At 35.6% G+C, this 18,176-nt stretch overlaps 1 protein-coding gene, 1 non-coding gene and 1 pseudogene across 7 annotated transcripts in view; 2 read left to right on the top strand and 1 right to left on the bottom strand.

Annotated features, from left to right (window-relative positions):
• Nucleotides 1–18,176, top strand: part of LIN9 (lin-9 DREAM MuvB core complex component) — a 41,919-nt gene that overhangs the window by 12,268 nt on the left and 11,475 nt on the right. For all 6 annotated transcript variants that reach the window (XM_053913185.1, XM_053913188.1, XM_053913187.1 and 3 more), the window contains 6 exons: nt 4,351–4,484; nt 5,687–5,812; nt 10,532–10,689; nt 13,089–13,222; nt 14,846–14,965; nt 15,601–15,702. In XM_053913185.1, the coding sequence (XP_053769160.1) occupies nt 4,351–4,484; nt 5,687–5,812; nt 10,532–10,689; nt 13,089–13,222; nt 14,846–14,965; nt 15,601–15,702 (774 nt within the window). The remainder of the gene's footprint in view (nt 1–4,350; nt 4,485–5,686; nt 5,813–10,531; nt 10,690–13,088; nt 13,223–14,845; nt 14,966–15,600; nt 15,703–18,176) is intronic.
• On the top strand, nt 908–970 carry LOC112318938 (U7 small nuclear RNA). The gene has a single exon (XR_002976271.2). It is a non-coding gene; the product is annotated as a U7 small nuclear RNA (small nuclear RNA).
• Nucleotides 15,205–15,472, bottom strand: LOC112318825 (small ribosomal subunit protein eS27-like; annotated as a pseudogene).

Here is an 18,176-nt window from a genome sequence, read left to right as displayed (position 1 = left end):
GTCTGATGAGATAAGTTACTATTATATTATCTTTCATTGTTTCAGATGAGGAAACAGACACAGAAGTATCTTGTTCAGGATTACGAAGCTAGGACCTGAAGGCTGATTATAAAATGGCAGGGATCCTGTCTCCAGAGCCCTGCTTTTTCTATTTGTTTTAATTCACATATCATGCACCTCATCTATTTACAGTGCACTGTTCAATGGGTTTAATATAGGCACAGAGTTGAGCAACCATCAGAACCAATTTTAGGACGTTTTCATCTCCCCAGAAGAAACCCTGTACCCAAGTACAGTCGTTCTCCATTTTCCATGTGCTGAATAAACCCTAGAAGCATAACTGCTGCTAGGGTATTAACATTTAAAGTTTAGAAGACACTGCCAAAAAAAATGTGTTCATAAAAGTTGTAATAATTTAAATTTCCACTAATAATTTTAATATATTTCCCCACACTCAACAAGGGATCTTTAATACAGTTTTATATCTAGTAAGCCATCAATAACTCACTTAAAAGTCTGAGTCAGTAACTCAATGGAAAGAAGCATAGCACTTTTTCTGATAGTAATATTTTATAGTAATTTGGTTATTATTTTATGCTTAACTATTTTTGCAATAAAAAGTACAAAAATTTTTTTGCATTAAAAAGTTAATTTTTTAAGTACAGTTTGGATTCTGGGACAGAAAAAGGACATGAGTAGAAAAACTGGAGAAATCCAGATGAAGTCTGTAGTTTAATTAATGGTGGTGTACCAATGTTAATGTCTCGATTTTGACAAACCTTGGTTATGTAAGATGTTAACATTAGGGAAAGCTAGGTGAAGGGCATAGGAGAACTCTGTACTTCGCTACAACTTTTCTGTAAATCTATAACTTTTCCAAGTAAAAAGTTTATGATAAAAAAGTTAGTAGCGCTTACAGCTCTTTTTGAATTTGTCTAGTACATCTTCCTGTCTTTACTGGAAGACCCACTAAAAAAATAATGAAATAAAAATAAAATGTTAATTTTGACCTCTACCTACCCTCCAGATCTACTTCCCTTATCTACTGGTAACCACTGTAATTAGCTTAATTATTCCTTTTGACCTTTTTAATACTTGTAAAACTATATATTCACAGAAAATATGTAGTATTAATATATGTAGTTTTAAAATTACGTTTATAATTTCAATTTCATGATGCTGTATCATGCATCATTCTGTAACTTATTTTTTTCACTCCAAACTTTTTGAGATCTGTCATGCTGGTTGATTTAGATGGATGGATGGAATGGAAGGATAGGCGGGCCTTACTATTTCATTTTTTTTACTGTTAATAGTGTTCAATCTTATGATACCATAATGCATTTACGAATTCCCCTATGTGGGCATTGAAGTGGTGTCTCAGGCTTTACCATTACAGACAGTGCCGTCGCGAACACCCGAAGCATGTCTGTGCGAATGTGCGAGTATCTCTTTCTAGGGCGGACGCCTGCAGTGCGGACTTGATGCATCACAGGACGTGCACATTGAAACATCTTTTTTTACTATAGGCATTTACACTATAAGTTAACATTTCCTCCAAGCATTACTTTGGCTGTTTTATTTAACTTTTGGCATGTTGTATTTTTTCAGTGGCCTCCTCTTTCTATTCTATTAAGAGTTGTTTTAATGGATGTTGAAGTTTATCAAATATCTTTAGCATCTGTGGAGGTGGTCATATGATTTTTATTGTTTTGATTTATTCATAGTGGCAAGTTATATTAACAGTTTTTTAGTGCCGGACTACCTTTGTATTTTTATTTGGTTTGGTTGTTTATTATCTTTGGATTTTTGATGTAAATTCCTGTTGGTTGTATTGTATTCTTTTGATGTTTTGATGGTATTTATCTGGTAGCGTTCTTTCTTTTTTTTAAGCTTTTTAAAAATCAAGATATAATGACATGAAACATATTACTTTCAAGTGTGCAATATAATAATTTGATATTTGTATATATTCAAAATGATCACTATAAGAAGTTAACATCTGTCAACACAGTTACAGACTTTTTTCTTATAATGAGAACTTTTAAAATCTCTCTTAGCAACTTTTAAATATGCAGTACAGTATTAACTATAGTCATCATACTTTGTATTACACCCCCATGACTTACTTATTTTGTAACTGAAAATTTCTGCCTTTTAACCTACTTGGCCTATCCCCCATCTCTTGCCTGTGGCAACCACCAATCTGTTCTCTGTATCTATGAGTTTGGACTTTTTTTTGTTAGGTAGCATTTGTTTGATTTAGATTATACATGTAAGTGAGATCATAAGGTATTTGTCTTTCTCTGTCTGACTTATTTCATTTAACATACTGTCATCAAGGTCCATCCATGTAGTTGTAAATAACAAGAGTTCATTCTTTTTATAGCCATTGTGTGTATGTATGCATCACATTTTATTCTTTTATCCATGATGGACACTTAGGTTGCTTCCATATCTTGGCTATTGTTAATAATGCTTCAGTGACCATGGGAGGCATATATCTTTTCAAATAGTGTTTCATTTTCTTCTGATAACTAGCCAGCAGTGGAATTACTGGATAATATGGTGGTTGTACTTTTAATTTTTTGAGGAACCCCCATACTGTTTTCCATAGTGCCTGTACCAATTTACATTCCCACCAAGGGTACACAATGGTTCCCCATTCTCCACATCCTTGCTGACATCTGTTATTTCTTGTCTTTTTTATGATGGCCATTCTACTAGATGGAAGGTGATATCTGATTGTGCTTTGGTTTGTGTTTCCCTGATGGTTAGTGATGTGGAGCATCTTTTCATGTACCTGTTGGCCATCTGTATGTGTTCTTTGGAAAAATGTCTGTTTAGATCCTATGCCCATTTTTTAGTTGATTTTTTTTTGCTTGAGTTATATGAATTCTTTATGTATTTTGGATATTGACCTCTTAGCAAGTATATAATTTGTAAATATGTTCTCCCATTTGGAAGATTGCCTTTTAATTTTGTTTTTTGTTTTCTTTGCTGTACAAAAGCCCTTTAATTTGATGTAGTCCCACTTGTTAATTTTTATTTTTGATGCCTTTGCTTTTGCTATCAGATCCAAAAAAATATCACCGAGACCAATGCCAAGGAACTTACTGCCTGTTTTCTTCTAGGAGTTTTAGGGTTTCAAGTTTTACATTCAGTTCTTTAATACATGTTAAGTTAGTTTTTGTATATGATGTAAGACAGTAATTCAGTTTCATTCTTTTGCGTGTATTTTTCCAATCTTCCCAGCACCATTTATGGAAGATACTGTCCTTTCCCCATTGAATATTCTTGACTCTTTGAACTAATCTATCCTATGTATGGGTTTATATTTGGGCCCTCTATTCCATTCCATTGATCTGTGTGTCCGTTTTTGTGCCAGTGCCACACTGTAGCTTTGATGACTGTAGCTTTGCCATATAGTTTGAAATCATGTAGCACGATGCCTCCAGCTTTGTTCTTCTTTCTCATGATGCTTTGGAGGTTTGGGGTCTTTGTGATTCCATACAAATTTTAGGATTACTGACTCTAATTCTGTGAAAAGGCCATTGGAATTTTAATAGAGATTATATTAAATCTCCAGATTATTTTGGGTATTATGGACATTTTAACAATACAGGGTAAGGCAAATGTTTGTTTACAGTTGTGAGTATGCAAAACACAATTTATTCTTATTATTTATTAATTATTGTGTTATTTTCCATACAAACAACTGTATACCTACGTTCGCCCCACCCTGTATTAATTTTTGCAATCCATGAGTGCAGAATATCTCTCCAAGCATTTTTAAAATTCATAGAAATGAATGATATTTTCTTTTATTATACTTGGGCAGATTTTATTATCTGTGTTATGTTGTCTTTATAAAAATAGTTTGGAACATATTTTTCTTCTTCAGTGATTTGAAACAATTTAATAGCATTGGAGCTCTGGTTTGATATAGAATTCACTGGAAATCCTCTGGGCCTAGTGCTTGCTTGCTTGTTTCTTCTCTCACTCTCTCAAGAGTAGCAGAGTTCTTAGGAACTTTTCTGGCCCAAGATCTCTAGGAATATTTCTTAGAGGTAGCTTCTTGCACACCTTAACTGAAATTGCACTGCAGTGCAGACATGGTGGGGCCAAATGTTCCACCTTCCTTGTGAGAATATGTTTCGAGACTGGAGGCTTTAACTTTGTTAGGATTAATCAGAATGTTTATTAAATAGTAACAAAAATTTCATGTTGAATATTGTTGAATCTTTTTGAGTACTTAACCACAATCTACCATTTTACAAATGTATTCAATGTTATAATCTTTTTTACTTAATGGGACTATGATTAATCTTGTTTTTTTTTATTGTATAGAAATTTACAGCAACCATGTCAACACCAGATAAGAAAGCCTCACAGAAGATTGGTTTTCGGTTACGTAACCTACTCAAGCTTCCCAAAGCACACAAATGGTGCATATACGAGTGGTTCTACTCAAACATCGATAAGTATGTGTCATGGCTTGTGGCATGAGTAGCACTTGAACAGAACATTTACGTTTGTCAAACGTTATGAGCTACAACCTTTCTCTAGGTCCCTTTTGATCCTATTTTGTCCTAAATTCCTTTCTCTATTCCTCTTTCTGGTTTGATCTCTTTCCATTTCTCATAGTTTCCTTCCCCTTTTCCTCTTTTGAAGAAGAAGGTACTATACATTTTAGTGAAAAATAAAATGAAAGTGTAATTTCTACATAATTTGCAAAGACTGAAACACAGCACCATTATTTGCAATGCAGGGAACTTGTTTTTTAAATCTTGCGATCTTAAGTGCTAGTATGATGGTAGAGAAATAGTTGATTCAGTAAGATTGTTAGGGTAGTCTTTCTCCTGTTGTAGTACTTATGTACTTTAGTTACACATAAATGTTTAAATAACACATTAAGAAATTTGAGTGAGATTTATTCAATAGAATTTACTGAAGAAAATCCTGATTTCTCATCCAGTCCAATCTAATCCATGCCAGCTATTGGCACTTGCTTTTCTGGCTACTTACCTTTATTTCCCTTCTCTGCTTTCCAAATTAATTGTCTAGTCTGAAGCTTGTGAATCTAATGAATGCTCATATTTAAGTCCAAGATCTTTGTGTGTTATTACTGGTTCCTGGTTGCCCAAACTCGTGAATAGAATTGTTTTATTTTTGTCCACAGATTTTCCATAGGTGTATGAGCAAGCTCTGAGGGTGTCCTAGTATGGCATGCATGAGTCCTAATCTAACTCCCTGGAGTTCTCCAGTTTTCTAAAACTGGTTTAATCTCAAAGAGGACTCCTTGATGATGGTGTTACCTTTGGGACAGGTGCTTTGTAGCTGACGTTGTGTATCCTTACCAGATACAATGCCAGTGCCAGGATAGCCCCCCGGAGGATAGACTCCCCATAGGAGATTTAACAAAAACCAGTGTCTCCTGGACATCTCAAGCACAGATATTATTTCTTGAGTAACTTTTACATATTATTTGTTTCATGTATGCCAAGGATTTAATTTAGCTTTAGCATTTTGAATATGTACCTGTTGTGTTTATGTTTTGGGTAGAAGGGAAAGTTTGGGATTTTGTGATTAGTTTGATGTTGAAAATTGAAAAGCATATTTTTAATTTTATGTCTCAAGTATCACATTGTATATTAACCATTAAAATACCATTTCTATTTTATAGACCACTCTTTGAAGGCGATAATGATTTCTGTGTATGTCTAAAGGAATCTTTTCCTAATTTGAAAACGAGAAAATTAACAAGAGTAGAATGGGGAAAAATCAGGCGGCTTATGGGAAAACCACGGAGGTAATAATCTTTTTGTTTAAAATAAAATCAGTAAGTTGGTAATACCATTACTACATTGATTTTTTTTAATCTTCAAGAGGACTAGTACTAAAGTATACGTTTTCAGAGTGATTAATTATTTGTTAAATATATTCTATTAAGCAACTTTAAAGTAAGGGCTTTATATATTTACATATCTTATCATTAAGTGTGCAATTTCAACTTTGTTCAATCACAGGCTTTGAATATAATTTTGTTACATATAAATATACTCCACTGTGTTTCAAAAAGTATTTAGGAATGCACCAAAAAGTATTTAATGAAGCTGTAAGGTTATATGTACATCGTTATCTTTTGCGAAACTACCACAAGAGCCTTCCCACAGACACATATTTTACTTTATATAACAACAGGAATCAAGTGAGTCTAATATGTTACTTTCTGAGAATTACTTTTCATGTGAAATGACTTTTCCTTTTCCAGTGTTATCCTGCTTTCTAACACATTACACAACCTTATAGTACTTTAGTGGAATCTTGAAATATGTTAGAAGAATTAGATCATTAGTTCTCATATTGTGTCTCCTTGCCTAGTAAAAAAAGCATGTGTAAGATTTTTTTTTTTAAGTTTTAAATAGTAGGAAAATTCAAGGAAGGTCTAGAAATTACAGTTTCTTGTACAAATAGAAATGGAAATCAGTTTTAAGAATTTGTGGAGATAGTAGATGAAATGCAAGTGTGAATTTTAGTTGAACTGGCAAATTTTGTTTCATCCTTTGTACTTAAACACGATTGCTTGAAAAGTAAAAATAAAAAGACACTTAAATGAAAAAAGAGATGATCTTACTGATAATGTTTTTAATATTTCCCTCATTTACAAGAACAAAATCAATATGTGATATGTTAATGTGTTCCATACTTGTAATTTATGGTCTTTGGTAATTACTCTAGGCAGTTCCGGGAGGCTCTGTTGTGACTTACATGTTTCAGCAAGTTGAGTTACATTGTTTCTAATTGTCCATCAGAATGGGATATCGGTTACTTCATTGTACTGTTCTGTTATGAATCGGCAGCTCGTGTAAGATTGTCATTGTATTTCTCTTGTTAGTTTTTCCTCAATTATCTCACCATAACATTGCTTAATCTTATAGTTCTTTATTTACTTTATTAAGACTAATTAACAATTAAAGTCTTTATTTTCAACAGAAGTTTGTAGTTTTTCTTTTCTGAGGAAGTCCAGGTACAGTACAAATTATTGATACAATAAACTTTTCAAAATATTTAAAAAAAAAAAAAAAGATGAAATTCCAGGAAGGACTTAACAGAAAATGTGCAGGACACAGATGAGGAAATGTGAAACATACATGCTCTTGCATTAAAAGACTCAGAATCCTAAATTAACCTGTAAATTAAAATCTGCCCTAATAAAAATATCAGTAGGCCATTTTTTTTTTAACTGGATGAATCAGTTCTAAAATTCGTGTTTAAAAGAAGAGAAATCAAGCAGAAAGATCCAGGAAAGTTCTGAAGAAGCAAAGTAGTGAAGGAAAATTACATTTATCAGGTGTTAAAATTGATTATAAAGTGCTCATAATTAAAATGGTGTGGTAGTGGTGCGTGAATAGAAAGATGAACTGAAGGGAGAGAAGGCCCAGGTGGAGCGCGGATGTCTGTGGGAATTTGGTGCATGTAGCCGTTGTCGCATCTCAGATGCTTGAGGGAGAAGGGGTCAGATCATTGATTTAATGCATATGGAGATGACTGTGTGGCCATTGGGAAAAAACAAGTTGGTTTCATACCTCGCACCTTATCCCAGGGAAAATTTAACAAGGATCAAAGAGTTAAATATTTAAAAAACGAAACTACTAGAGCAACCTATAGGAGAGTTTTGCTTAATTTTGAATTGGAAAAGTTCTTTCTAACAGGCTCTAATGCTAGGAACCATGAAAGAAAATATCGATAAATTTTACTTTATTAAAATAAGAACATTTTGCTTTGTTCTCCCCAAAAATTCATAAACAAAGTTGAAAGAAATATTTACAATGTTTATTACAAAGAGCTAATTCCCTAATGTGTGAAGAACGACTATGAATCAACAACAAAAGTCAAGCAGCCCATAATAAAAAGGATTATAAACAGTTTATAGTAAAGGAAAAAGAGATGTGTCTTCTAAGTATAGGAAAGGAGTTCAATCTCACTCATGACGAGAAACACAAAGTATGCTGACGTACCGTTCTCTAACTCTCGGGTTGACAGAGTTCACAAAGCTTTAGTATGTTGGGTTGGCAATGGTGTGGTGAGATAGTCACTCTTGGTGGTGAGAATTTACATTTGTATAATCTCTGTGGAGGGCAATTCGGTAACATCTGCTGTATTTACAAGTTCCCATACCGCTTGACCTAGTACTTCTATCAGTTTATATCACAGAAATACTTGTACATGGGTAACATTGCACGTACACAGTTACTTATTGCAACACTGTTTGTAGTAGCAAAAGATTCGCAACAACCTAAATGTCCATTAATAAGGGAATGATTAATTAAAATATGGTAGCTCAAATATCACAAATGTTTAAGACTCAGCACAGTAAGTGTTAGTGAGGGCAGAGGGTGACGTGACTCTTACACACTGCTGACCAGGGAGGGGGTGACGTGACTCTTACACACTGCTGACCAGGGAGGGGGTGACGTGACTCTTACACACTGCTGACCAGGGAGGGGGTGACGTGACTCTTACACACTGCTGACTGGGGAGAGGGTAGGAAGTGGCACAGCCACTTTGGAAAACTGTTCAGCAGTTTCTTTATTCTTTTCCTTTTTTTTTTTTCTTAGTGCTTAATTTTTTTAGAGCAGATTTAGGTTCACAACAAAATGGAGAGGAAGGTACAGAGATTTCCCACCTACGCCCTTGCCTCCAGGCAGGCGTAGTCTCCTCAGTTACCAACACCCTCCGCCTCGGTGGTCTGTAATCACCGAGTCCATAGTTTGTGTTAGAGTTCCGTCTTGGGGGTGTCTGAATATATAGTGACGTGTTACCCACCATTATGATATCACCCAGAGCACAGTCACTGCCCTACAAATCCTCTGTGCTGCACCTCCTCCCCCTCCCTCCTTTGTCCAGCTCCTGGCAACCACCAGCCTCCTTATCCTCTCCGTAGTTTGCATTTGCCAATGTCACATATTGGAATTATGCGGTGTGTAGCCTCTTCAGACCGGCTTCTTTGACTTAGTGATTCGTACGGAAGGTTTCTCTGTCTCTTTTCATGGCTTGGTAGCACGTTCTCCTGGCAGTGAGCAATATTTAATTATTTAGGTGTACCATTCACCTACTGAAGAACAGCTCAGTTGCTTCCAAGTTTTGATAATTAAGAATGAGCTGCTGTAGACATCCATGTGCAGATTTTAGTGTGGACATAACTTTTTAGCTCGTTCGTATAAATACCAAGGAATGTGATTCCTGGATCATATAGTAAGAATATGTTTAGTTTTATAAGAAACCACCGAACTGTCTTTCAAAGTGGATGTACCGTTTTACACTCCCACCCGCAATGAGTGAGAGTTCCTGTCGCTCCACATCCTCACCAGCATTTGGTGGTGTCAGTGTTTCAGATTTTGGCCGTTCTAATAGGTGGGTAGTGGTGTCTCATTTTATTTGCATTTCCGTAATGACATATGATGTGGAACATCTCTTCATATGCTTGTTTGCCATCTACATATCTTCTTGGGTGATATTTGGCTTCTTTGGTTTCTTAAAAGGTTAAACATACACTGACCATATGACCCAACCATTTTATTCCTAAGTATTCATTCACTTTAGAGAAATTGAAGTATATGATTATATAAAAGCCTATACAAAAATATTCATATCAACATTGTTGTAATAACCCAAACATGCACCGACAGGTGAACGGATAAACTGTGTGTGATGCATGCATAGAATAGAGTACTGTTCTCCAGTAAAAAGGAATGGACTGAGGCATGACAACTTGACTCTTAGAATAACTTCGCTGAATGAAAGAAGCCTGACAAAAGAGCACACACCAGATGATTCCATTGATATAAAATTTTAGAAGCTAGAAATGATAATGACAGACAGCAACTCAGAGGTTGCTTGGTGAGTAGGAGTAGAGAAGTGGACGGAATGCCACTTCTCTAGGAAAAGGAAAGTGGCACAGGGAAGCTTCTAGGGATAATTGATACCTTCGTATTTCATTCTCTCAGCTGCGGTGATGGTTTTGTGGATATATATTTGGTGGTATGAAAATTTGAAAATAGAAGACGCACAGACCCTAAAGAGTAAGTTCAGTATTCACACTCCGAGGCAGGAAGAATGTTTAAAAGCTTACACAGTGGCAAGTCTCATCTTCAGTTGCTATGTTACTACGCTCACTGGGTGACGGAAAGCGTCGTGTTTTTCTGAATAGAATATTAGAATTGAACTTTGTCCTTAGGATAAGACCTGGGATCCAGCTACAGTTTTGTCAAAGGGTGTAAACAAATCCTTCTGCTTTACAGGAAGGAATAATCTAGACTTGCTTATATGTCTTTGAGTTTTATAAGGCCCTGTGTTTTAAAAGATGTAAAAGTAACTTATTTTGAAAGGAAAGGATTATTTCTAAGAATTTGTTTTTAAATAGAGTACTCAAGAGAATGAGGGGAAGAAAGAACAATGAGATGGATGGTTTGATTTGAAGTTTTTGTATAGGATATTTATTTTATATTATTTTTATAATTTATTCTAGATGTTCTTCTGCATTTTTTGAAGAAGAGAGATCAGCACTAAAACAGAAGCGGCAGAAAATTCGGCTCTTACAACAAAAGAAAGTTGCGGATCTTTCACAATTCAAAGATCTCCCAGATGAGATTCCCTTACCCCTGGTTATTGGAACCAAAGTTACAGGTTAGTGAAGATAAGCTTGTTAATATTTTGACTTGAAATTTTTCTCCAAAATAGCCTCTATTAGAGAAGTGGCTTTTAAATTTAAAAGCTTAAACTATACTTCTACAGCAATATACTGTAGAGATTACTGTTTCTTCATCGATGAATCGTTTAAATTTCAAAACTTTAAATTATTCTGTTTTTTTCCTTTTCTAAGCAGTCTTTTCTGGGTGGTCCATAAACACCATAGTTCCTATGATCCTTGGGTCTAGAAATAGTCTATTTCTGATGATTCAATAAAACTGAATGATTGATTCACTTGGTAGTTTACTCAAAATTTTCTGAGGGTGTGAATTTTGTCAGTTTATAGATGTGATTATGTATATTCACTTCAGTTATAACATGGAGGGAAAGTACCACCAAAGCCAAGTTGAAGTTAATCTTAAAGAATTTGGTAAACTAAAATCGCAACTTACGTGGTACAAGAAATAGCAGGGTTTTACGTGAGTGGGTAGGTTAGTAATTGTACTGAAAGGTTTTGAGAAACGGTTAATCAGGGAATGTTTTCTGGAGGAAAGGGAGCCTTAGCTTTTACTTTTGACCAGTCTCTCTTAGGTATGCCCCCCGCTTCCACGTAGTTTTCCTTAGCCCGGGATTTATGGAGAGCTTACGTCAGCCCTTTTATGGCTTTCTAGTTTCCAGGATCTCCCTGTTACGTTTTTGGCTATTCTGCCGTTCAGCACAGCCAGGCCTACCCTGTGGGCTTACAAAAGCTGTGCGTTTTTCTTTTTCTTTCCTGATTGAGTTCATCACTTTTAACTGGCAAAGTCACAGGTTTTTACCCACTGGTCATGACAACATGACCAGTGTGATCTACCTGCAATTGCACCAGCACTGCTGGTGTTTTTGTGACCAGCTTTTACACTAGTAAAACCATCTTTACCAGCCAAGTGGGTGGTGGTGCTGGGGTGTGAGTAGCCTCATGCCACAAGGCCACTGCCTTCCCCTGACCTGAAGCTCTGGCAGTTTTTCAACCCTGAACATTTCTTAAGTGTTCTCTGCATTTGATCCACTTCCAGTACCCTGAAATGGTTGTCTTTGACACTCTTGTACAGGTTTACACTTGTCTTTCACAGAGAAGAATTAAAAACCTCTTCATACTGCCATAGAACTGGAAGTCCTTTTCTGTATTTGTGTTTGTTTATTCAACTTTATTTATTACTTATATCTTCTATATACCTGTTTACTTTTCCCTTAACTGATCTGTCAAAGACAGAATATTTTAGGCTCCTACAATTGTGATTTTTTAATCAATTGATTCTTTTAAACAGTCTCACATAAAATATTTGTGTTCTATTATAATGATGTGTGTATTGTACTTTTTTATCCGTATAAAGTGTGTCACTTTGTCTAGTTTAATGCCTTAAATGCTGTTCTTATGTTTTTCACTCATGCTGGGTGTTTGCTTGGATTTTCCTGATGTTATTTCAGACTGCGTTTAAATAAGAGTGACATAAAAGTTCATCTGTGTGAGGGGTCCCCCGAGTTTGGCAATTCACTAGGAAAATTCAGAAAGCTCAGCACTCATCTCATGGCCTTGGCTTATTACAGAGAAGGATACAGAGCAAAATTAGCAAAGGGAAAGGTGCGCAAAAGCTCAGAGGAAACTAGTTCAAGCTTCCCAGAACCCCCTTCCTGTAGTGTCACACACAACTTGCTAATTACCTCCAGCAAAAGTAATGATACACTTGAGGTGTTGTCTCCCAAAATAACTTGTTAGAGATCCAGTCCCCAAGGTTTTTCCTGGGGGCTGGTCGCGTAGGCACCCCTGCCTAGCGCATGCTGCAATCCCAGACGTCTGAAGGAAAACAGGTGTGCGGCATAAATCACATTGTCCCAGACAGTGTAGGCACAGGGAACCGCCTTCACTAGAATGGGAATAGTCTGGGAATTCCAGTTCCCAGATACCACCCTTGTGGTCAGGCCTCTCCAGGGAGAGGGGTCTTGGGCCAGTATCTTCATTGTTTTCTTCACCACATCCTTGTCTTTTTTTTAAAGTTGAACTACACCTGTCATTTCAGTCATTAGCATAATGACCAAAGTTATTCTGTTGACTTTTTCTTTTTGCAGTTCAGAATTTAAAGCAATGATTTAAAAATATTTTCTTTTAAGTTTGGTAGATATGTGATTTCATATATCAAAATAGGGATCATCATTTATGTTTTTTGTTATGAGTTTTGTTTTTTGTTTATAATTTTTTTCTCTAAACTGAAAATAAAGTGCATACTGTTTTTTGAAACTATAATAGACAACAATACTGTACTTTCTACATTTTAAATTAGATGCTTGGAGCAGTTTTATAATTGACAGTTCTTTGTAACTTCCAAACATCACGATGCCTTTTTTGGTTATTTTCTCAGCGCGATTACGCGGTGTTCATGATGGCCTGTTCACTGGACAGATAGCTGCTGTGGATACTTACAACGCCACTTACAGAGTGACTTTCGATAGGGCAGGGCTTGGAACCCATACTATCCCTGACTATGAAGTTCTCGTAAGTGTTTCTTATATGTTTGTGTATCATGCCTATTAAATATGCTATATAGAATTTTTTTAGTGATTGTGTTATACAATAGAATCAAGATTTCAGGTCACAGAGGAAAAGATCCTCAGGGGTTTCTCACTCCTGCTCATGGGACCCCTGGGGCAGAACTATACTTAAGTCTTCCACATTTTTGAGAATCTGGCATTTCTCTGTTGTACCTTAACCAGTAGCACTTTAGAGTGCAGAACCGATCACTCCGGACTGCGCGTAATCTTGGGGAATAAGCTACAGAGCATTTTCATTCCAGCTCTTTTGTTATAGTTCTCCTGTGAAACAATTTTTAAAGTATGAAGTAGCATCTTGCACTTTAACATTTTCTCCTGTTTCATCCCCGGAATTACATAGGGTAGGAAACTGAGACATTAGGAATTACAAATTACTGTAAGTAATGGGGCCAGGCTGTGGAGCTGGTTTCCGGACTGTGAGACTAGAATTCAGATCTTTCGAATTTCTTTGCAGTCCATTCAACTACGGGGTCCTTATTGCATGGCCATGGCTCATTTAGCAGAGTCATGGAAGTTATACACCTTTCTAATGAGTTAAAACAATTTTAAGAATGAATCTATGCAATCTAACAAAGTTTTAAAACAGTGAATAATGAACTTATTGTAACAAAATTATTTGCCTCTAAGCATTATGAAAATTAAATTGTTCCCCCTTAGGCTCCCTTTTTCATTTCTTTGTTATAAACTTGATTTGTAAAGTTTACGAACTTAAAATTAAAAATCAAAATTTCTTTATCTCCTTAGTGCAAAAATAGAAGAATCTTCCTTTTCTGATATGAACTTGTTAAAAACTATAACTCTGTTTATTGAGAGGGTTTCCTTATCAAACCTAATTTTTAGAGGACAAATAAGAGAGAAGGAACATTTGAACTAAATACAGATCAAAGTACACAACCTTAAGTTTTTTCATTAAAGGATGAAATCTTTCAACCTCCCTTTTCAAAAAAAAAGAAAAACTGGCCCTGACTGGTGTGGCTCATTGAGTCGGTCATCGTCGGCAAACCCAGTGGTTGGCTGTGTGACTCCTGGTCGGGCACGTGCCTGGGCTGCAGGCCAAGTCCCCAGCGGGAGGCGTGCAAGAGCAAGATGTTTCTCTCCCTCTCTCTCTCCCTCCCTTCCCCTTCCTCAAAAAATAAATTAATGAAATCTTTTTTAAAAAAGGAAGATTGCTTTCTGTTTCATCAATGTGATTCCCTTTATGAGATCACCTAAGTATTTCTCTCTGGCCAGAGAATTGACTTTAATTATAGTAGGTAATATTGAGATAGTCTTTAACACACAGACAACCAAGGGTGGCCATAGAACACTTTAATATTCCATATTAATCTTTGATCCTCTGTTTTGATCTTTTTGTCTTTTTCTTTTCTTAATTCCCTTGTTTTATGTGTTCAATCTTTTGGTAGCAAAATAGTATTTTCATACTCGGACTTAAGTTCTAGCCCTTTGATCTTTGTAGGATAATATGTCCTCTGATAAATCATAGCATATGAGCTAGTGTATATTGTGCAGAAATATGTAATGATTGGCAAAGCTCTACAAGTCTTGTGGACTTTCTTTTTTTCCAAAGAGTAATGAGCCTCATGAGACAATGCCAATTGCTGCCTTTGGACAAAAACAGCGGCCTTCTCGATTTTTAATGACTCCACCACGGTTACATTATACTCCTCTTCTCCCGGCACCAACCACGGTAATGTTTTTAAAATGTCAGCAGTGATTTAAATGATTATTATTAACGTGAACTGGGTATACATCTATTACAGCAACTTCAGGAGGTGCCCACATTATTTTGAGTTGTCAGAGTTTAAATAAAGTAAATAGTTGCTTCAACTCTGGAAATTTTTTGGTAGGATTGTTTTTTTTTTTTTTTTTTGTATCCAAAATGTGTTTATTGGGATGGTTCCCCACTCATCTTGATTCAGGATACTTTTAGTGCTGCTACCTTCTGAAGGAGCATCCTTCTGTAAGCCTTGCTTTTCCTCTGTAGGCTGACAGAGGACAGTGGAGCAGCCAAAGCATAAAACTACCGTTCGTGCATGGCTAAAGACGGTGGTGATTTTATAGCATCCTGGGCATTTCACATCCATGAAGTAGGAATTGGGGCCCTGCACCAGGCGCTTCTTCTTGTGTTTCCTCTCCTGCTCTTCTGGAGAGGGATGAAGGAGATCCTTTGCGAGAGGCATATTGTCGTGGGCAGGTCGTCACTGCTGGAAAAAGTGGACTTTTAATATAATATTAATTAGAGCAGAATTTACTCTTCACCAAAATATCAGATACTTCCTTTTGAACAGTCCGTGGTTAAATGATTCTTTCTTATACCCACAGGATAATGACCCTTTGTTAGGACAGTCACCTTGGAGAAGTAAGATTGCGGGCTCCGACACCGAAACCTTGGGTGGCTTTCCAGTAGAATTCCTTATCCAAGTGGTAAGAATTTTTCTGAATATCTTGACTGGTCATTAAAAAACTCAATGTCTTTTGTGTTGAAGTTGAAACTTTTCCTAGGACCTAATATTTAAATATTTTTTTATCATTGTATTGGTTTTAAGAACTTTGTTATTTCCACCAAAGCTTAAAAATAAAAGTTATAACAGCCAAAAAAAGACTTAGAGGTCTGTTAGGCTTTTGTTGGGCTTGATTATTATTTTATGTTAAGGACTCACATTCTAGCCTGTGCCCTGTGAAACTCTGGATGGTAAGCTGTTAATAACTTGTATAAGCATAAAGCTTTTATTTAGTAATCTCAGTGCATCTTGCCATTATCAGTCAGCCGAACAGTTGCCACGTGTCGGCTCACTCTTTGGTTAGGAGGAACTTTCTGAGACTAGAAATAGCTATTCATTGAGAGATCTAAGCCTAAATTGAAACAGGTGTAGAATTATCATATAGAACAGTTTTCCTAAATAGCCTGACTCTTAAGAATGTAGTGAGTCGTTTGTTTTGAAAATTAGGTTAAATTATTTAGTTTGAATCATAGTCTAATGTTTGATTGAAAAGAAAAACTAAAAAAGAAAAAAATACTTCGGCTTGGGACAGTCTTTATATTTAAAAAGTTTCTATGTGCTATGTTATATAGCATGACCCATTAAAATATTCAGTGTTACCTTTTGCAGTTGATGTTATTTTGAGGGAAAGTCTTGTCATTTGTGTACATGTATATACTATTTTTGTATTTCTCGGTCATATGTTGTTAAATTTCCTTGCAATACAGAATTTTATTTTGCCTTTGGCTTCCAAAGGTAGATTAAGATATTTTTATATAAAAAATTTAAATTATGAAAAGAGCCAAAGGTTATGCTTTTCACAAATAGAACACTTGTTCACTTGTTATTTAAAGACATGCTTTCTTTAAATAGTGAAAGTGAAAACGAAGCTGAGAGAGATTGAGAGATTGAGATTGAGGCACCAGCAGGGGGAGCCAGAAACTGAGTACCACTGGACTAAAGTATTGATTTTTTTTTTCTTAAGATTGTATTTTTTTATTTTTAGAGAGGGGGAAGGGAAGGAGAAAGAAAGGGAAAGAAACATCAGTGTGTGGTTGCCTCCCACACGCCCTCCTATTGGGGAACGGGGCCCACAACCCGGGCATGTGCCCTGACTGGAAATCAATCCGATGACCCTTTGGCTCTCACATCGGTGCTCAATCCACTGAGCTATGCCAGCCAGGGCCAAAGTTTTGATACTTTTATTGATGTTTAGATATTTGATTTCATTTCTTAACTTCATAATCTACATATGTTAAGCTTAGTTAAATCATGTAGTGATTCCAATCATTATTTTAAGCTATCTGAGAGGTAAAAATAAAAGGCCTTTTTGTCTTTTATAGTATGTAAGGTTTTATGAAACTCAGGTTTGTTCATGTAAGTATTAAGCTTTGAAGTACATGGATAAGTAGATGGATATGTTTTTACTTTTTCTGTTTCTAATATTTTTCTTATAACAAACATTAAAATATTTTGCAAGTTTCATAATTCATAGTTTACAGTGAATTTTCTTTTTGAGGGGACATTCTATGCCTGGGGTTAGGGATTTGGAAAAATCTAAAAATATCTATCCGCTTTGTTATAGAGAACTCAGGTTTGAAAATAATTAAAAGGAAACTGATTTTCTATCAAAAACAAATAAGCAACACAAAACTAAAACAAACAGAAAAGGGGAGAGAGAAACAGACTGTTACCTTCATCCCATCTTTTACTGCTTCCAAGTCCAAAAAAAATCACACAAATTTCCATAAGAACTCAGTAACTTAGAGGAGAAGGGAGAGCAGTCCAGAGCTCTGGACCTGCTGAGCAGTAAATTCAGGTCTGTGGGAGCAAGTTTGTAACATACCTCACCAGGCCAATTTTAAAGAAATTTTTGTATCAAAAATTTAAAGAACATAAAAGCAGACAGAATTGTATAATGCGGTTCTGTGTATCCATTATTGGCTATAACAGTTATTAACAACTCCTGGCTAAATTCAATAAAAATATATTAAAAAAAAAAAAAAAAACTCCCAACCAGTCCTATTTCATCTTTACCCCCACCTACTTTCTCCCTTTTGTGTTATTTGGAAGCGAATACTAGACAGCATATCATTTATCTGTAAATATTTTATTATGTATCTCTAAGAGATAAGGGCTCTTATTTTTTAAAGAAACATAACTGTAATAGGTACCATTGTTAAATCAAAAAAAATTAACAGAAATATCTTAAGAGTATCAGATATCCTGTTGGCATTTAAATTTTCCATTTCCCCTCAAATGTCAGATGCTCTGTTTCCCCATACAATTTATTTTTTAAAGAAACTGGATTATTTGCCCATAGAGTCTCCCATAGTCTGGATTTTGCAGAATCCTTGTGGTATCATTTAACATGTTCTCCTGTTTTTTGTATTTTATGTAAATTGTTCATTGGATATA

The sequence above is a fragment of the Desmodus rotundus genome, chromosome 10 (assembly GCF_022682495.2).
Source record: "Desmodus rotundus isolate HL8 chromosome 10, HLdesRot8A.1, whole genome shotgun sequence".
NCBI classification, from domain to species: Eukaryota; Metazoa; Chordata; class Mammalia; order Chiroptera; family Phyllostomidae; genus Desmodus; species Desmodus rotundus.
This window is presented reverse-complemented; position numbering and strand designations above follow the sequence as displayed.